This window comes from Diceros bicornis, chromosome 4 (genome assembly GCF_020826845.1).
Source record: "Diceros bicornis minor isolate mBicDic1 chromosome 4, mDicBic1.mat.cur, whole genome shotgun sequence".
Lineage (NCBI taxonomy): Eukaryota > Metazoa > Chordata > Mammalia > Perissodactyla > Rhinocerotidae > Diceros > Diceros bicornis.
In genome coordinates, this window is record NC_080743.1 from 87543534 (window position 1) to 87564339 (window position 20806).

The following is a 20806-nucleotide window of genomic DNA, read 5'->3' on the forward strand; positions in this document are numbered from 1 at the left end:
TAGGTAGCAACTGGCATGATGCACTTTGCACAACATAGATCTTACCTTCAGTGTCAGCTCTCTACTATAAAAACTCACACTCACACCCTTTACTTTCACTTCTAGACCAGTGAGACCACAGAGTGAGGAGAAGGAATTTTAAAGTTCTCTCAAGCAATCACCTTCCAACATGATAGTGTGAGGAGCAAAGCTGACCTACTCCCCAGTGAAACTGGTGGAAATTATTTTTTTTTAAAACACTGAAAGCCTCTGGAAATGGTCCTAAAGACAAACAGCAACTGAAGAAACATCTATTCAAGACAATCTATGAAGATTCAGTCAGAATGGCAAGAGTCTGTGGTATTTGAACCAAGACTACTCCTTCTCTCCCCCCTCAGCTCAGTGAGGCAGAAACTCCACTCTAGACTGGTGCAGTCAAGAACACAGGGCTCCCTCACCCTCCAGCTCCCAGTCAGATGGCTTTCTTCCTGAGAGGAACAAGATGGCAAGGTTTCTTATCTGACCCCAGCTACCTGTTGCTGAGTCTAGGTACTGGGAAAATGCAGTTGAGAAGTGGGGATTCCCTTCTTCTGCCCAGCAGAGAGCTATGGGAACTTACGAGCCAGAATCCATGTCTAGGTACTGTGGAACAGTACCAATAATGTTTAACAGTGCATCCAACTGAGATTTCATTTCATTAATTTTTCCATTAAGTCCCTCCCATTCTCCAAGAAACATTTCAGGAAACTCCAGGAGGCTTTCCAACTTGAAAGAACAGAATTCAAGAGAACTAATCAAGCTTGGAAGAATTTTAGAGATACCTAGAAAAGTGAGAAAAGCATTAACTTTTAGAAGTATTTGTAAGTCTACTGTTTCAATAATAAATTATAAAATACTAAGGGGAGGGGCATATCTTTTTTCATCTTTTTATTATCCTATAGCTTGCCTAGCAGAGGATCTTGCAAAGAGTAGTTCCTAAATAAATGTTTAGTGAATAAACACTGTATAATTGGTGCTTTTCTGACTGATTGACTATTTCTTCGATGAGAGTCTATACTCTAAGTTTCTTGTCTTCTCAGCTGAGAACCAAATGCATTAAACCCTAGAAACTATGAACTAAAGTTTTCTGTAAAAGGCATTAATTCACTTTGTCATTCTGTTAAGCAGGCAATGACAATAAACAGCTTCTTCACAATTATAGGATAGGAAATAACAGAAATGACAACAGATATAGTACTTGGGCCACTTTTTAGGTCATTGTTCAGGTTTTCATGAAGTTTATAGTTTTAGTCTGAGCAAGATCGAATATGGATCCTAATCTTTGATCACTGTAAGATCACGGCAAAATACCCTCTCTATACCTTTGTCCTATCTCATTTGCAAAATAAGAAATGAAAATGCTCCCATCTCAGAGATATATAAAGAGAAATAATTAAAAAGCAAACTTTTTCTTGTCCTTGATGAAAATATTTTCACTGCCTTCATCAGTAAACTTTGATATCTTAGGAGTATTTAAAATGATCTGTTAATTTCACTATCATTCATTATTTTGAACTTCTCATTTATTTTAAACCATTTACTACTTCATTTTTTTCTCTGCCCACTCTATATTCTTATGGGTAAGTATTGCCATTTTATCTATAACTATATTACTGCTGCTGTAGATAATTAAGACTGTGTTTTCCCATCTAAAGTAGTTTTATGTTGAACAACAGTGCCAGTCAATGGATCAGGGTTGCCTGGAACACTTCATTGGGAAGGATTCTTAAGTAACATACAACACAGTGAGTGAAAGTGCTTTGATGGGTTTTTAATGTCTCCCATGGGTTTGGGAGGATGGATTTTCAATATCTCTCATGGCAAACTGGAATATCTGGTCACCCTACTGGGGGGATAAAATTGAAGTTCAAAATCTGCTAAGGAGTAGAGGCCCTGGTAAACACACCAGATTTTCACTTGGGACTCCTGAACCCCTGAGAGCTACATCTTAGAAATGAGTGGAGCAGAAATAGACCAGCCCTCACAAAGCCTGAAGCCATACTTCACTTCAGCTCAGTCCCTGTTTGGATTACAATGATGTGCCCCCTAAATGACTTGCCAGAAGAAAAAGTAAAACCATTCTTGTGAAATATAGCACCATTCAGAGTCTCAAATTATCTCTAGAATTTCTCTCACACAATGTCTAATATCAATCAGAAACAGTCAGGAATACGAAAAGAATTGACTCAAAACCAAATAAAAACCACCAAAATACAGACAGACAATAACAAAAGACCTATAGGAGAAGCAGATATTATCCAATTATCAGACATAGACTTTAAAATTAACTGTGATTAAAATTTTAAGGTTGGGGCTGGCCTGGTGGCGCAAGCAGTTAAGTGCGTGCACTCCGCTGCAGGAGCCCGGGGTTCCCTGGTTCGGATCCCAGGCGCGCACCGATGCACCGCTTGGCAAGCCATGCTGTGGCAGCATCCCATATAAAGTAGAGGAAGATGGGCATGGATGTTAGCCCAGGGCCAATCTTCCTCAGCAAAAAAAAAAAAAAAAAGAGGAGGATTGGCAGATGTTAGCCCATCTTCCTCACAAAAAAAAATAAAAATAAAAAATAAAATAAAATTTTAAGGTTATTAAATGACAAGACGGAGAATTTCAGCAGAGAACTAGAAACTCTAAAAGTTAATAAATTCCAGAACTGAGAAAAACAATAATTGAAATTAAGAATTCAGTGCATGTTTAACATCAGGTTAGACCATGTAAAGTACTGAAAGAAAACTGCTGCCAAATTAGAATTCTATCTATGCAACACAGCTAAAACATCATTTAAACAAGAAAAAGGAAAATAAAAACTAAGAGAAATCATCAGCAGACCCAAACTATAGGAAATGCTAAAGAGAGTTCTCCAGGGAGAAAGAAAATTGTGTCAGATAGACAAACACAAACGTAGGAAGGTAGTAATATAAGAATAAAAAGGTCTTAATCCCCAAATTCACAAAAGGGAAAGACTGGTTATTCTTTGCCCATAGACTCAAGCCATAAGCAAGTAATCACAAAATCAGTTTAAAACCCCTTCCAATCATCAAGAAAAGCTTCTCATAAGTACCTATACCTCTGAAAATCAACCTATCCAAGTCATCTTCAAATCTCATATATTTTCTTTTGACTGTCCTTTGGGCCCCAATTTTGTTGTTTTATAGCAGAAGATGGTACTTCATTACTGTTAAGTCATAATTTTATTTACTTTTCTATGCATAAACATGTCTGATTTTACATGAATGCATGAATGTCACTGGATTATACACTCAACAAAGTGGATATAGAGGGAACATACCTCAACATAATAAAGGCCATATATGACAAGCCCACAGCTAACATTATGCTCAACAGTGTAAAGCTAAAGTTTTCCCTCTAAGATTAGGAACAAGACAAGGATGCCCACTCTCACTACTTTTATTCAACATAGTATTGGAAGTCCTAGCCCCAGCAATTAGGCGAGAAAAAGAAATAAAAGGCATCCAAATCAGAAAGGAAGAAGTAAAACTGTCACTATTTGCAGATGACATGATATTATATTTAGAAAACCCTAAAGACTCCACCAAAAAACTGTTAGAACTAATAAACCAATTCAGTAAAGTTGCAGGATACAAAATCAGCATACAAAAATCTGTTGTAGGGCCGGCCCAGTGGCGTAGTGGTTAACTGTGCACTCTCCGCTTCGGCAGCCCAGGGTTCGGAGGTTTGGATCCTGGGCGTGCACTGACGCACCGCTTGTTAAGCCATGCTGTGGTGTCATCCCATATAAAGTACAGGAAGATGGGCACAGATGTTAGCCCAGGGCCAATCTTCCTCAGCAAAAAGAGGAGGATTGGCATCGGACGTTAGCTCAAGGCTAATCTTGCTCACAAAAAAAAAAAAAAAATCTGTTGTATTTCTGTAAACTAATAACAAACTATTGGAAAGAGAAATTAAGAAAATAATCCCATTTACAAGCACATCCAAAAGAATAAAAGACCTAGGAACAAATTTAACCAAGGAGTGAAAGACCTGTACACTGAAAACTATAAGACAATGATGAAAGAAATTGAAGAAGACACAAATAAATGGAAAGATATTCCATGCGCGTGGATTGAAGAATTAATATTACTAAAATATCCGTATTACCCAAAGCAATCTATAGATTTGATGCAATCCCTATTAAAATTCCAATGGCATTTTTCACAGAAATAGAACAAACAATCCTAAAATTTATATGGAAATATGATAGACCTTGAATAGCCAAAGCAATCTTGAGAAAGAAGAACAAAGCTGGAGGCATAATGCTTCCTGATTTCAAACTATTTTACAAAGCTAAAGTAATCAAAACAGTATGGTATTGGCATAAAAACAGACACATAGATCAACGGAATAGAATAGAGGGCGCAGAAATAAACCCATGCATTTACAGTCAATTAATCTATGACAAAAGAGCCAAGAATCTACAATCAGGAAAGGACAGTCTCTTCTATAAATGGTGTTGGGAAAACTGGACAACTACGTGCAAAAGAATGAAACTGGACCATTATCTTATACTATATACAAAAATCAACTCAAAATGGATTAAAGAGGTGAACATTAAGACCTGAAACCATAAAACTCCTAGAGAAAACATAGGCAGTCAGCTCCTTGACATCGGTCTTGGCGATGATTTTTTGGATTTAACATCAAAGCAAAGGCAACAAAAGCAAAAATAAACAAGTGGGACTACATCAAGCTAAAAAGCTTCTGCATAGCAGAAGAAACCATCCACAAAATGAAAAGGTAACCTATCAAATGGGAGAAAATATTTGCAAATTGCATATCTGATAAGAAGTTAATATCCAAAATATATAAAGAACTCATAAAACTCAATTGCAAAAAAACAATCTGATTTACAAAAGAGGAGAAGATCTGAATAGACATTTTTCCAAAGAACACATACACATGGTCAACAGATACATGAAAAGGTGCTCAACGTCACTAATCATCAGGGAAATGAAAATCAAAACCACAATGAGATATCACCTCACACCTGTGAGAATGGCTATTATCAAAAAGACAAAAGATAATAAGTGTTGGTGAGGATGCAGAGAAAAAGGAACACTTGTACACTGTTGGTGGGAATGTAAACTGGTGCAGCCACTATGAAAAACAGTACAGAGGTTCCTCAAAAAATTAAAAATAGAACTACCATATGATCCAGCAATTCTACTTCTGGGTATTTATGTGGAGGAGACGAAATCACTATCTCAAAGAGATATCTGCACTCTCTTGTTCATTGCAGCATTACTTACAATAGCCAAGACACGGAAACAATCTAAGTGTCTACTGATGGATGGATAAAGATATGGTATATATGTACAATGGAATATTATTCAGCCACAAAAAAAAGAAAGAAAATCCTGCCATTTGCAACAACACGGATGGACCTTGAGGGCATTATGCTGAGTGAAATAAGTCAGAGAAACACAAGTACTATATGATCTCATTTATATGTGGAATCTAAAAAAACTGAACTCATAAGAACAGAAAGTAGACTGGTGGTTGCCAGGGGCAGGGGGAGGGTGAGTGGTGGGGGAAATGGATGAAGGTGGTCAAAGGATACTAACTTCCGGTTATATGATGAATAAGTCCTGGGGATGTAATGTACAGCATGGTGACTATAGTTAACAATACTGTACTGTATACTTCAAAGTAGCTAAGAAAGTAAATCTTAAAAGTTCTCACCACACACACATACACACACACACACACACACAAATGGTGACTATGTGAGGTGATGGATGTGTTAACTAAAGTTATTGTGGTAATCATTTCACAATATATGCCTATATCAAATCTTCACATTATACACCTTAAACTTATACAATGTTATACATCAATTATATCTCAGTAAAGCCAGGGGGAAAATTTAAAAAAGAAATAGGAACTTCCTAAACCTGGTTGCTAGAGACTGAATGTTTGTGTCTCCCTCAAATTCATATATTGAAACTTAATCTCCAATATGATGGTATTTGGAGGTGGGATCTTTGGGAGGTGATTAGGTCATGAGGGTGGAACCCTCATGAATGGGATTAATGCCCTTATAAAAAGACCCCAGAGAGCTCCCTCAACCCTTGCACCATGTGAGGACACAATAAGAAAACCACCATCTATGAACCAGGAAGTGGGCCCTCACTAGAGGGCCTAATCTACCATCACCTTGATTTTGGACTTCCCAGCCTTCAAAACTGTGAAAAATAAATACCTACCATATCACCAGTCTATGGTAGTTTGTCATAGCAGCTCAAATAGATTAAGACACTGATAAAGAGCATCTATGAAAAACATCATACTCAATGGTGAAAGACTGGATGCTTTCCCCTTAAGATCAGGAACAAGACAAGGATGTTCATTCTCATCACTTCTTTTCAACATTGTACTAGAGGTTCTAACCAGGGAAATTAGGCCAAAACAATAAATAAAAGGAATCCAGATTGGAAAGGAACAAGTAAAACTATCCCTATAAAACAGATGACATGATCTCGTAAATAGAAAATCTTAAGGAATCCACTAAAAAAACTATTAGAACTAATAAATGAGTTCAGCAAGGTTGCAGGATACAAAATCAATTATATTTCTATACACATGCAATGAACAATCCAAAAGTAAAATTAAGAAAACAATTGCAGTCCTAATAGTGTCAAAAAGAATACAATGCATAGGAAAATATTTAACAAAAGAAGTGAAAAACTTCTTTTTTTTTTTGTGAGGAAGATCAGCCCTGAGCTAACATCTGCCAATCCTCCTCTTTTTGCTTGAGGAAGACTGACCCTGGGCTAACATCCATGCCCATCTTCCTCCACTTTATATGGGACGCCGCCACAGCATGGCTTGCCAAGCAGTGCGTCGGTGCACGCTTGGGATCCGAACCAGCGAACCCCGGGCCTCCATAGTGGAATGCACGCACTTAACCGCCTGTGCCACCGGGCCGGCCCCAAAAACTTCTTTATAGAACACTATAAAACACTGTTGAAAGAAAATCTAAATAATTGGAAAAAATCCCATGTTCATGGATTGAAAGATGTAACATGTTAAGATGCCAGTCCTCCCCAAACAGATCCATAGATGCAATACAATCCCTATCAAAACCCAAGCTTATTTCCTTGTAGAAATTAATAAGCTGTTTCTAAAATTCATATGGAATTTCAAGTGATCCAGAACAACCAAAACAATCATGAAAAAGAATAAAGTAGGAAGACTCACACTTCTCACTTTTGAAATTTACTGCAAGAGTAATGAAGACAGTGTGGTACTGGTACAAGGACAGACATATAGAGCAATGGAATAGAACTGAGAGTCCAGAATTACACCCATACATCTATGGCCAACTGATTTTTGACAAGGGTGCCAAGACCATTAAATGTGGGAAATATGGTCTTTTCAACAAAGGGTGTTAGAATAACTGGATATCCACATGCAAAAGAATGAAGGTGGACCCTTACCTCACACCATATACCAAAATTAACTCAAAACTATAAAACTCTTAGAGGAATATATAAAGGAAACTTCATGACTTTGAATTTGGCAAAGGATTCTTAGACATGACGCTAAAAGCAAAAACAACAACAACAAAAAAATAGATAAATTGGACTTCACCAAAATTAAAAAATTTTGCACCTCAAAGGAAACCACCAAGAAAATGAAAAGGCAATCCACAGAATCAGAGAAAAGATGTACAATTCATATAACTGAAAAGGTACTTATATCCAGAATATATAAAGAACTCTTACATTCAATAATAGAAAGACAAATAACTCAAAATATGGACAAAGTGTCTGAATAGACATTTCTCCAAAGAAGAAATACAAATGGCTAATGAGCCTTAAAAAGATGCTCAACATCCATAGTCATCAGGAAAACACAAAAAAATCAAAACCACAATGAGATACTGTTTCACACCCACTAGTATGGCTAGAATTAAAAAGTCAGGACAGTGTCAAGATGGCAGTGTAGGCAGACTCTGAACTCATCTCCTCCCACGGACACAACAAATTTACAACTACTCTTGGAACAATTACCACTAAGAAAGAACTGAAAAGTGGATAAAAAGAACCCCTACAAAAAGGGATAGTGCTGACTGAAGTGGAAGAGGCAGAAATTCCTTTCTGGAGAGAAAAAAGCCACCTTCTAGTCACAACACTTCACGGCCGGCCAGGAGCAACTTTAAGCCACATAGGGGATCAGCCTCATCTTCCAAAGCCTGAAACAACTGGGCACATCCATGCCTGGGGCTGGCCCCACTCAGCTGCAACCCTGAGACAGCTGACAACAGCCTTGAGGCTGGAGGCCTATAGCAATTGTAAGCCCTTGAGCCTAGCAACCAGCCACATTGGGGGCCTACTCACTTAATAGAAAAACTGCACAGGAATGTGCTATTAGACCTGCAGCCAACTGTGCTGGGGCCCCCACACCTGATAAAGTGACTGAAAGGACCACAGCAGCCACACACAGCTGAGCATTACAATCAGCTGGCCATGGGGACAGCCTAGCCTCCCCAGGCACCAGCAGCAAAAGCAACTCTGCCATAACAGAAAGAGACATGTAGCCCACACAGGGGACACTCCTGGAACATCTGGAACTGGTGACAAGAGGGAAGCACACTGCTGGGCCTCATAAGGCATCTCTTACATAAGCTCACCTCTCCAAGATCGAGAGATGTAGCTGACTACCTAATATATAGATATAAGCACAGAGAAAGAGGCAAAATGAGGAAACAAAGGAATATGTTTCAAGTAAGGGAACAGGACAAAACTCCAGAAAAAGAACTAAACAAAACAGAAATAAACTATCTACGTGACAAAGAGTTCAAACAGAATCATAAGAATGCTCACTGATCTTGGGAGAAGAATGGATGAACTCAGTGAAAACTTAAACAAAGAACTGGAAAAATATAAAAATGAACCAATCAGAAATGAAGAATACAATACTGTAAATGAAAAATTTACCAGAGGGACTAATAGCAGAGTAGATGATACAGAAAAATGGATCAGCGAGCTGGACAAAAGACTAGAGGAAATCACCCAAGCAGAACAAATAAAAAGAAAAAAGAATTAAAAAGAAAGAGGACAGTGTGAGGCACCCCTGGGACAACATCAAGCACACTAACATCTGTGTTATAGGTGTCCCAGAAGGAGAAGAGAAAGACAAAGGGGAAGAGAACCTATCTGAAGAAATTATAGCTGAAAACTTTCCTAACCTAAGAAAGGAAACAGACATCCAGGTACAGGAAGCACAGAGAGCACCAAACAAGATAAACCCAAAGAGGCCCACACCAAGACACATTATAATTAAAATGTCAACAATTAAAGATAAAGAGAGAATCCTAAAAGCCACAAGAGAAAGGCAACAAGTTACAGACAAAGGAAACCCCAGAAGGCTATCAGCTGACTTCTCAGCAGAAACCCTACAGGCTAGAAGGGAGTGGCAAGATATATTTAAAGTGCTGAAAAGAAAAAACCTACAGCCAAGAATACTCTACCCAGCAAGGTTATCATTCAGAATAGAAGGAGAAATAAAGAGTTTCCCAGACAACCAAAAACTAAAGGAGTTTATCACCAAGAAACCAGCTTTATAAGAAATGCTAAAGGGACTTATTTAAGTGGAAAAGAGAAGACCACCAATAGGAATAAGAAACTTATCAAAAAAAAAAAAAGCAACAAAATCACTGGTAAAGGCAAATATACAATAAAGATAACAGATCAACCACTTATGAAGCTAATAAGAAGGTGAAAAGACAAAAGTACTAAAAATATCTATTTCCATGATAAGAGGGTAATGGACACACATACACAAAAAAAGAGGTTAGATATGATATCAAAAACATAAAATGTGGGAGCAGGGGAGTAAAAGAGTAGCTTTTAGCAAGAGGTCAAACTAAATTAAGAGAAAGGAACCCAAACATAACACTAAAGAAAGCCATCAAACCACAGGGGAAGAGGGGCCAGCCTGGTGGCATAGTGGCTAAGTTCGCACGCTCAGCTTCAGCAGCCCAGGGTTCACAGGTTCGGATCCCAGTCACAAACCTACATACTGCTCATCAAGCCATGCTGTGGCAGCATCCCATCTACAAAATAGAGGAGGATGGGCACAGTTAGCTCAGGGCCAATATTCCTCACCAAAAAGAGGAAGATTGGCAACAGACATTAGCTCAGGGTCAATCTTCCTCACCAAAAAAGAAAAAAAAAAACCCACAAGGGAAGAGAGCAAGAGAAGAAGAAACGAACAGAGAAGAACTACTAAAACACCCAGAAAAAAAGTAACAAAATGGCAATAAGTACATTCTTGTCAATAACCACTTTAAATGTCAATGAACTAAATGCTCCAATCAAAAGGCATAGGGTGGCCAATTAGATAAAAAATCAAGACCCTTAAATATGCTGCATACAAGAGACACACTTCAGACCTAAAGACACTCACAAACAGAAAGTGAAGGGATGGAAAAAGATACTCCATGCAAAGGGCAATGGAAAGAAAGCTAGGACAGCAATACTTATATCAGACAAAATAGACTTTAAAACAAAAACTGTAACAAGAGACCAAGAAGGGCACTACATAATGATAAAGGGAACAATCCAACAAGAGGATATAATGCTTTTAAATGTCTATGCACCCAACATAGGAGCACCTAAATATATAAAGCAATTATTAACAGACATAAATGGAGATATAGACAGCAACAAAATAGTAGTAGGGGACTTTAACATATACACCAATGGATAGATCATCCAAACAGAAGATCAATAAGGAAACAAAGGCCTTAAATGACACATTAGACCAGTTTGACTTAACAGTTATATACAGAACATTCCATCCAAAAACTGCAGAATACACATTCTTTTCAAATGCACATGGAACATTCTCCAGGATAGTTCACATATTAGGCCACAAAACAAGTCTCAATAAATTTAAGAAGATTGAAATAATACCAAGCATCTTTTCTGACCACAACAGTATGAAACTAGAAATCAACTACAGGAAGAAAATCAGAAAAGCCACAAATATATGGAGATTAAACAAAATGCTACTGAGTGACGACTGAGTCAATGAAGAAATCAAAGTAGAAATAAAAAAATATCTGGAGACAAATGAAAATGAAAATACAACATGACAAAATTTATGGGATACAGCAAAAGTGGTTCTAAGAGGGAAGTTTATGGCAATACAGGCCTACATCAACAAACAAGAAAAATCTCAAATAAGCAATATAACAATGCACCTAAAGGAACTGGAAAAAGAAAAAAAAGCCCAAAATCAGTAGGAGGAAGGAAATAATAAAAATCAGAGCAGAAATAAATGAAATAGAGACTAAAAAAATAGAAAAAAATCATTGAAACTAAGAGCTGGTTCTTTGACAAGATACACAAAATTGACAAGCCTTTAGCTAGACTCACCAAGAAAAAAAGACAGAAGGCTCAAATCAATAAAATCAGAAATGAAAGAGAGAAATTACAACAGACATCTCAGAAGTACAAAAGATTATCAGAGAATACTATGAAAAGCTATACGCCAACAAATTGGGTAATTTAGAAGAAATGGATAAATTCTTAGAATCATACAACCTTGCAAAACTGAATCAAGAAGAAATAGAGAATTTGAATAGACCAATCGCCAGTAAGGAGATCAAAACAGTAATCAAAAACCTCCCAAAAAATAAAAGTCCAGGACCAGATGGCTTACCTGGTGAATTCTACCAAACATTCAAAGAAGACTTAATACCTACCCTTCTCAAACTCTTCCAAAAAGTTGAAAAGGAAGGGAAGCTTCCTAACTCATTCTACAAAGCCAACATTACCCTGATACCAAAACCAGACAAAAACAACATAAAAAAAGAAAATTACAGGCCATTATCACTGATGAACATCGAATCGAATACAACAATACATTAAAAAGACATACACTATGATCAAGTGGGATTTATTCCAGGGATGCAGGGATGGTTCAATATCTGTAAATCAATCAATGTTATACACCACATTAACAAAGTGAGGAATAAAAATCATGTGATCATCTCAACAGATTCAGAGAAAGCATTTGACAAGATCCAGCATCCATTTATGATAAAAATCTTGAATAAAATGGGTACAGAAGGAAAGTACCTCAACATAATAAAGGTCATATATGACAAAGCCACAGCTAATATCATTCTCAATGGAGAAAAACTGAAAGCTATCCCTCTAAGAACAGGAACCAGACAAGGGGGTCCACTGTCACCACTCCTATTTAACATAGTACTGGAAGTCCTAGCCAGAGTAATCAGGCAAGAAAAAGAAATAAAAGGGATCCACATTGGAAAGGAAGAAGTGAAACTGTCACTATTTGCAGATGACATGATTTTATATATAGAAAACTCTAAAGAATCCACCAAAAAACTTTTAGAAATAATAAATGAATACGGTAAAGCTGCAGGATACAAAATCAACATACAAAAATCAGTTGCATTTCTATACTAACAACAAAGTAGCAGAAAGAGAAATTAAGAATACAATCCCATTTAAAATTCCAACCAAAAGAATAAAATACCTAGGAATACACTTAATCAAAGAGGTGAAAGACCTGTACACTGAAAACTATAAAACATTGCTGAAAGAAATAGAAAAAGACACAAAGAAATGGAAAGATATTCAGTGCTCTTGTATTGGATTAACATAGTTAAAATGTCCATACTTCCTAACACAATCTACAGATTCAATGCAATTCCTATCAAAGTTCCAATGACATTTTTCACAGAAATAGAACAAAGAATCCTAACATTTATATGGAACAACAAAAGACCCCAAATAGCCAAAGGAATCCTGAGAAAAAAGAACAAAGTTGGAGGCATCACATTCCCTGACTTCAAAATATACTACAAAGCTACAGTAATCAAAACAGCATGATACTGGCACAAAAACAGACACACAGATCAATGGAACAGAATCGAGAGCCCAGAAATAAAACCACACATCTATGGACAGCTAATTTTTGATGAGGGAGCCAAGAACATACAATGGAGAAAGGAAAGTCTCTTCAATAAATAGTGTTGGGAAAACTGGACAGCCACACGCAAAAGAATGAAAATAGATCATTATCTTACACCATACACAAAAATTAACTCAAAATGGATTAAAGAATGTAAGACCTGAAACCATGAAACTTCTAGAAGAAAACATAGGCAGTACACTCTTTGACCTCGGTCTTAGCAGCATATTTTCAAGTACCATGTCTGACCAGGCAAGGGAAACAGTAGAAAAAATAAATAAATGGGACTACATCAAACTAAAAAGCTTCTGCACAGCAAATGAAACCATCAAGAAAACAAAAAGACAACCTAACAATTGGGAGAAGATATTTGCAAACCATACATCTGATAAGCAGTTAATATCCAAAATATATAAAGAAGTCACACATGTCAAAAACTAACAACCCAATTAAAAAATGGACAAAAGATCTGAACATATATTTCTCCAAAGAATATATATAGATGGCCAACAGGCACTTGAAAAGATGTTCAACATCACTATCAGGGAAATGCAAATTAAAACTACGATGAGATATCACCTCACGCCCATCAGAATGGCTGTAATTAACAAGACAGGAAATAACAAGTGTTGGAGAGGATGTAGAGAAAACGGAACTCTCATACGCTGCTGGTGGGAGTGCAAACTGGTGCGGCCACTACGGAAAAGACTTCCACATTATAGAGATTCCTCAAAAAATTAGGGATAGAACCACAATTCAGCTATTCCACTGCTGGATATTTATCCAAAGAACATGAATACATGAATGCATAAAGATATATGGACCCCTATGTTCATTGCAGCATTATTCACAATAGCCAAGACCTGGAAGCAACCTAGGTGCCCATCAAGGGAGGAATGGATAAAGAAGATGTGGTATATATACACAATGGAATACTACTCAGCCATAAAAAGGATGAAATCTGGCCATTTGTGACAACATGTATGGACCTTGAGAGTATTACGCTAAGTGAAATAAGTAAGAGGGAGAAAGTAAAATACTGTATGATCTCACTCATAAACAGAAGATAAAACAACAACAAACAAACACATAGAGACAGAGACTGGATTGGTAGTTACCAGAGGGGAAGGGGGGAGGGAAGAGGGTGAAAGGAGTGATTAGGCACATGCGTGTAGTGATGGATTGTAATTAGTCTTTGGGTGGTGAACATGATGTAATCTACAGAGAAGTTGAAATATAATGATGTACATCCCAAATTTATATAATGTTATAAACCAATGTTACCATAATTAAAAAAAAAAGGCAGATAACAAACATTGGCAAGAATGCGGAAACATCAGAACTCTTATACACTGCTGGTGGTATATAAAATGATGCAGCAATTCTACTCCTGGGTATACATCTAAGAGAAATGAAAACATACGTCCACACAGAAATGTGTAAACAAATATTTATATCAGCATTATTCATAATAGCCAAAAAGTTGAAACAACCCAAATGTCCATCAATGGATGAAATGATAAACAAAATGTGATATATACATACAATGGAACATTATCTGCCATAAAAGTGAATGAAGTACTGATACATGCCGAAACATAGATGAACCTTTTAAACATTATGCTAAGTGAAAGAAGTCAGTCACAAAAGATCACATGCTATATGATTCTATTCACATGAAAGTCCAGAATGGAGAAATCTTTAGAGACAAAGAACAGACTTAAGACTGGAGTGCAGACAAGGGGATAAAAGAGTGATAGATAAAAGGTACGAGGTTTCTTTTTATGAAAATATTCTAAAATTGACTGTAGTGATGGTTGCACACATCTGTGAATATACTAAAAATTATCAAATTGTACATTTTAAGTAGGTGAAAGTATTGTAGATGAATTATATCTCAATACATTGATGCTCAATGCTTTATTTTGCTTGATTTTTAAAACTATATGCATGTTATTTTGATTTTAAATATTAATTGTATTGAAAATAATAATTACTGTTAAAATTCTTTATAAGGTCAAGCAATCTAATCATTATTGTTTTTTTCTTACCATTATCCCCATTTATTCTTATTTCAAATTCTTTGTAGAGTCTTCCTATGCTTTTCACAATTTCCTCCATGTGCTGTCGCTCTGGTGGCATCTCCCCCTCCATACTTTTATGGCGACCAAATATCCCAAGCCCAATATCTGTCCAGTTTTCCTGTAAATGTTTAATAATCTTGAGAGAATCATATTTTGATACTAGAAGATCCCCAGCAAACTTGTCTTTATCTTCATTCAGCATCTAGAAGGTGAAAGAGGGGTGAGGAAATTAGCACTTTATTCACTAATGATTTCATCAGTCTACCCAGATCTTTATTTCCCAGTGACTCCCAATTATTTTAGAGCTGCATATCCTATTATTATTTGTTAATACCATTTCTTCTTGAAACGTGACACACATTTTTAAAATTAAAGTGAATTTAAATTAATTTTGATACCCTATAAGATAACCCCTCGTTTACGAGGATGAAAATCATTATATTAAATTGTATGAGGGTAAAAAATCAGTGACAGGCAATTAAGTCCTAGAGAGCTGAGCATGTTTAATTACTATTTGCTTTGGTAAGGATATAATATATCTGTTGACGTGATCCCCACTAGACTGGGAAAGTTCCTACAATGTATAGGGTATGTTTCATTTGTCTGTTAACCCCAAGTCCAAGTCCTATACATATCAAAAAATATTAGTGGAAAAATTAAAGTGCAGTTATATATAAAGTTTGCCATTACTTGTGACTCAGATAATGGAAAAAAATCACCCACTCTTGAATAAAAGTAATCAGTATAGGGAAGCAATGTAGCAGAGCAATTAAGAGTAAAGATTTTGAAGATGGAGAGACCTGGACTCAAATTCTGACTCAGCCACTTACCATTTATCGATAACTTAGGCAAGTTACTTAACATTTCTGAGCTTCAATTTCTGCATCTGTGAGATGGGGATTATACAATCTACATCAAATGGCTGCCATGAAGAGTAAGTAAGATAATGGATGAAGAGCAACAGCCTGAGAGAGTAAGTGCTCAATGAATGAAAGTTATTATTATTCCTACTAAATAAAGAAGCATGACTTTTTTTCAATTTTATCTATGCAATGTCAGAATTGCCAGATAAACAGTAAAAAAGTCACTAAATTAGCTATATTGTATATAGGAACAACAAACATTTTCAATTTTGAGAATATTCTGTTCAAGTCATTCCAAAAGAAAAGAAAGTGGTTTCCTGGGATCTGTATGAGATTTTATCAGATCATGAGTTTGATATTCACTTTGGAGGTGTTTCAACATCTTATATATTTTTCTTGGTCAGGCTACTATAACAGGATAATAATTTGATTAATGAAACCTATTTTCAAAGCTTTAACCTTTTAAAAAGATGTTATTAATAAACAAAATGTGGTTAATACATGCAATGGAATATTATTCAGCCTTAAAAAGGAAGGAAATTCTGACACGTGCTACACCATGGATGAACACTGAGGACATTATGCTGAAGGAAATAAGTCACAAAATGACAAATTCTGTATGATTCCACTTATATGAGGTGCCTAGAATAGTCAAATTCATAGAGACAGAGAGCAGAATGGTGGTTGCCAGGGGCTGGGGGGAGGAGGAAATTGGGAATTATTATTTAATGAGTACAGAGTTTCAGTTCAGGAAAATGAAAAAGTTCCGGACATGGATAGTGGTGATGGTTGCACAACAATGTAAATGTACTTAAGGCCACTGAACTGTACATTTAAAAATGGTTAAAATGGGGGCCAGCCTGGTGGCGCAAGCAGTTAAGTGCGCACACTCCACTGCGGTGGCCCAGGGTTCGCCGGTTCGGATCTCGGGCACGCACTGACGCACTGCTTGGCAAGCCATGCTGTGGCGGCGTCCCGTATAAAGTGGAGGAAGATGGGCACAGATGTTAGCCCAGGGCCAGTCTTCCTCAGCAAAAAAAAAAAAGAAGAGGATTGGCAAATGTTAGCACAGGGCTGATCTCCTCACAAAAAAAAAAAAAAAGGTTAAAATGGTAAATTTTATGTTATATTTATTATACCATAATTTTTAAAAAGACATTATTAATTTTAGAAGTCCAATTTGTCCTTAAGACAAAAGCCAGGTACAGGAAAGGCACAAATGTTACTTATATCCGACAACCAGATAAGAGAATCAGAGCTACCCTCACTGCCACCCAAGTATCTTTTCCCAATTTTTTTCTGGCAGCCTAACTTTATTTGACCCAAAATCTGAAATAGAACTGAAAATAAACTATTTAAGAGATTTTTAAAAGCCCCTGCTGTTTTCCTTGTCTTTCATAAAACTTAGTATGGCATTTTTAAAGGATCAGATGTGACTCAGTTATAGGTAGGGAGTGGCAAGTTTACAAACAGCATTTTGATTACCAAGCTGTTTATTAGGAGGTCTTACCATTTGCCATTGCTTGAAGTCTGGAAGAACTGATTCAAATATATTTCCTTTATTAGGGGATAAAATGTCTTTTCCACTAAAAGAAGGAAAAAGAGCAAGAGCAAGGTCTCAGAACAAGGCATAAACAAAGAAAATCATGAATCCATATACTATAGAACAATTAATATTATGTTTCTCTTTAATGATTTTCAAGAATGCCTTCCAGGTTCAGCCCCTCTCCTCAAAGGCATTCATCTTTAAATTTATAAATATAAATATAAATTCAGACTTTAATTAGACCTGAGTAACCAAGTTACAGGGTCAGAAACCATGATAGTATTAAAAAGGTGTTCTCTGGGTCTTCGGCCTCCAAAACTAGACCATCATAAGAATAATTCCTGTTGAATACAGATGCCAAAACAATATATAAATAGAAAGACAGCCTAATGAATAATTAAGACTCAACATGTAGGTCAGGAGCTCCAGTTTCTGGTTAGAGTTTCCTTTATTATCTCTGAAGTCTCAGGAGGAGAAAGCTCTTGATAAAGAAGTCCCTGAAGAGAAAGAGCGAAGAGAACCACTGCCACCTGTGCTCCCTTCCCAGCTAAGAATCTACAAACAGTAGGAACAGCAATGGCAGCAGCAACCAGCATGGACATGTACCAGCTTCAGCTCCAGAACTTCCAAATCTACTAACTGGGAAACCTCTTAGAGGATACGAAAAAATGGAAACCACTGTTCTCAATTTGAAACAGAAATGATACCAAAATGTGTTTCCTCAACAGGCAAAGCATCTTAAAGTTTTTAAAACCTTAGAAATCATTCAGTCCAGCCTGCATTCAAAGTATAGATTCCCACTAAGCTTGGCTTTGATTCCTTCATCCAGCCTCAACTTAACTACTTTATAGGCAGCCTCTTCCATTGTCAGATTTCTCTAACTGCTACAAAGTATGATATCCAATCCACATCAATCTCCTTATAACTGCCACTCATCGATTCCACTTCTCTGCACATGTACTATGCTACGGAATTGGCAGATGGATCCAGATATTCAAGTTTGCCAACAGTAGTGACATAAGTTGACTTGATTTTTAAAAGAGAGGAAAAAAAAGAAAAAGAGTTGGACTTAAATGGAGGCGGCAGCAGCTGGGTAGAGGGATCAGGATGGACTACAGAGACAATTAGCACTAGAAACCGAAAGAACATTCAAGCTCCTAGCAGGACTGTGCCCTTGTAAGGGCTGCTGGTTACCTCACCAAAATCAACGTTCGAGTAATTACAAGGTAAAAGACAGAGAAAAAGAGAGAGAGGAAGAATTGGACTGAGTTATCAGACATGACATAGTATAATCAGAAAAACAAGATTCTCGGAGACTCACCTATTATTTCTGAAGTATTGCTGCCATTTGATAAGGCCATCCTTAACAATTTGCAATTTCTCCCTTGTAGACTCTTCATTTTGTTCCACTTCCTGCTTAAATTTATTCACTAAGTTTCTCCATTTCTGTGTCAACTTCTGCAACAGTGCAAGGTCTGCAGTGTCCTAGATAAAATACATGGAATCAAACCACTTATTCATTTACTCATATAACAAATACTTATTAGCATACACCAGACCATTATTAATATTGTAATCCTAGAGACATCCATAGAAAATGGATCAAAAAATTGAAAAGATATTCCTCTCTCAAAATATCATCAGTGACACTACTACACAGTCCCTTTGGTGGTGGATTTTCCATGGTACATAAAGTATTAGGAACAAGATTTTTTCCTTTGCAACATGAGCCCAATTTCCCCATAGGACTTTCATGGGAGGCAATGCAGTACACGGGAAAGAACAGGAATTTCAAAGCCAAAAGGAACCAAATGTGAATCCTAGCCATTTACCAGCTGTGTAACCTTGGGGAATGTTATTTAATCTATTTGAGATTAATTTTTCTTATCCATGAAATAAAGACCCTAATATATATCTCACAGGATTATTATAAGAATTAAATGAAATGACTAGAGTAAATGGTTTGACTCTAGAAACACACTATATGCCACTTCCCTCCTTTTCAACCTAGTGTACTCAGTGAATTTTCCCAAAAAATTGCATAGAATACATTGATAATGTAACTATTTCAATGAACACAGCTACTTACAGTTTTTTAGTTTAAGCACTAATAAATAGAATGATAACTCTATAAATAATATTTTCAGTGTTATTAACTTAGATAAATTTCTTTAATTAGGATAGAAAACAAATATAAAGAAGAGCCCGTATTCGCCTTTCCTTAGATTTTTCATTCCACCCACATAAATCACAAATATAAAACTATATTTAAAATTTAATCTATAAATTTAGCAAAGCCTTCCTATAATCTCAACCCTCAAGAACTGGAGTCTCTTTTCCCATAACTTATGTGAATTGAGCCTTACCTTGGTTGACAGCAGTATGATGAAATGTGTAGTATATTTACTCCAGCCTTTTTCATTGAGGTAAAGTCTTTTAGCCAATATGACTCTATTTCTTTCAATTACCTATAAAAAACAGGACTAAAATTAGGAAGCCAAAACATTACCAAACCATTGTAATTTATTAAACCCAAAGCAGTTTCACATACCAATTTTTCATTGAATCATTAACACAGTCACAATTTCTGTTTAAATCCTGAATTAACTTGAACCATAAATTCATGTTTTCTAAAACTAATGAACTAGAACCAAATTCAAGTATAGTAGCAGAGGTTCTCAAACAATTTGATCTCAAACCTCTCTACACTCTTAAAAGTTATTATGGACTCCAAAGAGCTTTTGTTTATATAAATTATATCTATTGATTTTACTGTATTGGAAATTAAACGTAAAATTATTTAAAATATGTATTTGTTAATTCACTGAAACATAACATTAATAAACCCATTATATGTTAACATAAAGAGTATTTTTATGACAAATTAACTATATTTTCCAAAAAAAAAAATTAGTGAAAAGAGCACCATCGTTTTACATTTTTACAAATCTAATGTCTGCCTTAATAGAATAGAGCCAGAGTCTCATATTTGCTTCTGCATTCAATCTGTTGCAAAATCCATATCATGTAACTTCAGGAAAAATTCACTGTACACTCATGTGAAAATCAGAGTGAAAAAGACAAATAATATCTTAGTATTAGGATGAAACTAGTTTTGACCTCATGGAAGGGTCTTATGGACCCCCAGAGGTTCTTTGGACCATTCTGAGAACCACTGATATACCACTGATATACTGAATTAATTATACAGTCATTCAATGAATGACTATTCTAAATGCTGCATATAGCCATGAACAAAAGAAACAAAGTCCTTATTTTCAGGGAATTGACATTCTAGCTGTCATTTCCTGTTGGAAGGGACT

General features: G+C 36.2%; 1 protein-coding gene across 1 annotated transcript in view; it reads right to left on the reverse strand.

Moving 5' to 3' along the window:
* Positions 1-20806, reverse strand: part of AXDND1 (axonemal dynein light chain domain containing 1) — a 105422-nt gene that overhangs the window by 43444 nt on the left and 41172 nt on the right. Inside the window, exons 13-17 of the mRNA XM_058539964.1 lie at positions 19850-19951; positions 18805-18968; positions 17448-17523; positions 15042-15276; positions 599-800 (exon numbers count right to left, since the gene is read on the reverse strand). Coding sequence (XP_058395947.1) covers positions 599-800; positions 15042-15276; positions 17448-17523; positions 18805-18968; positions 19850-19951 — 779 coding nt within the window. The remainder of the gene's footprint in view (positions 1-598; positions 801-15041; positions 15277-17447; positions 17524-18804; positions 18969-19849; positions 19952-20806) is intronic.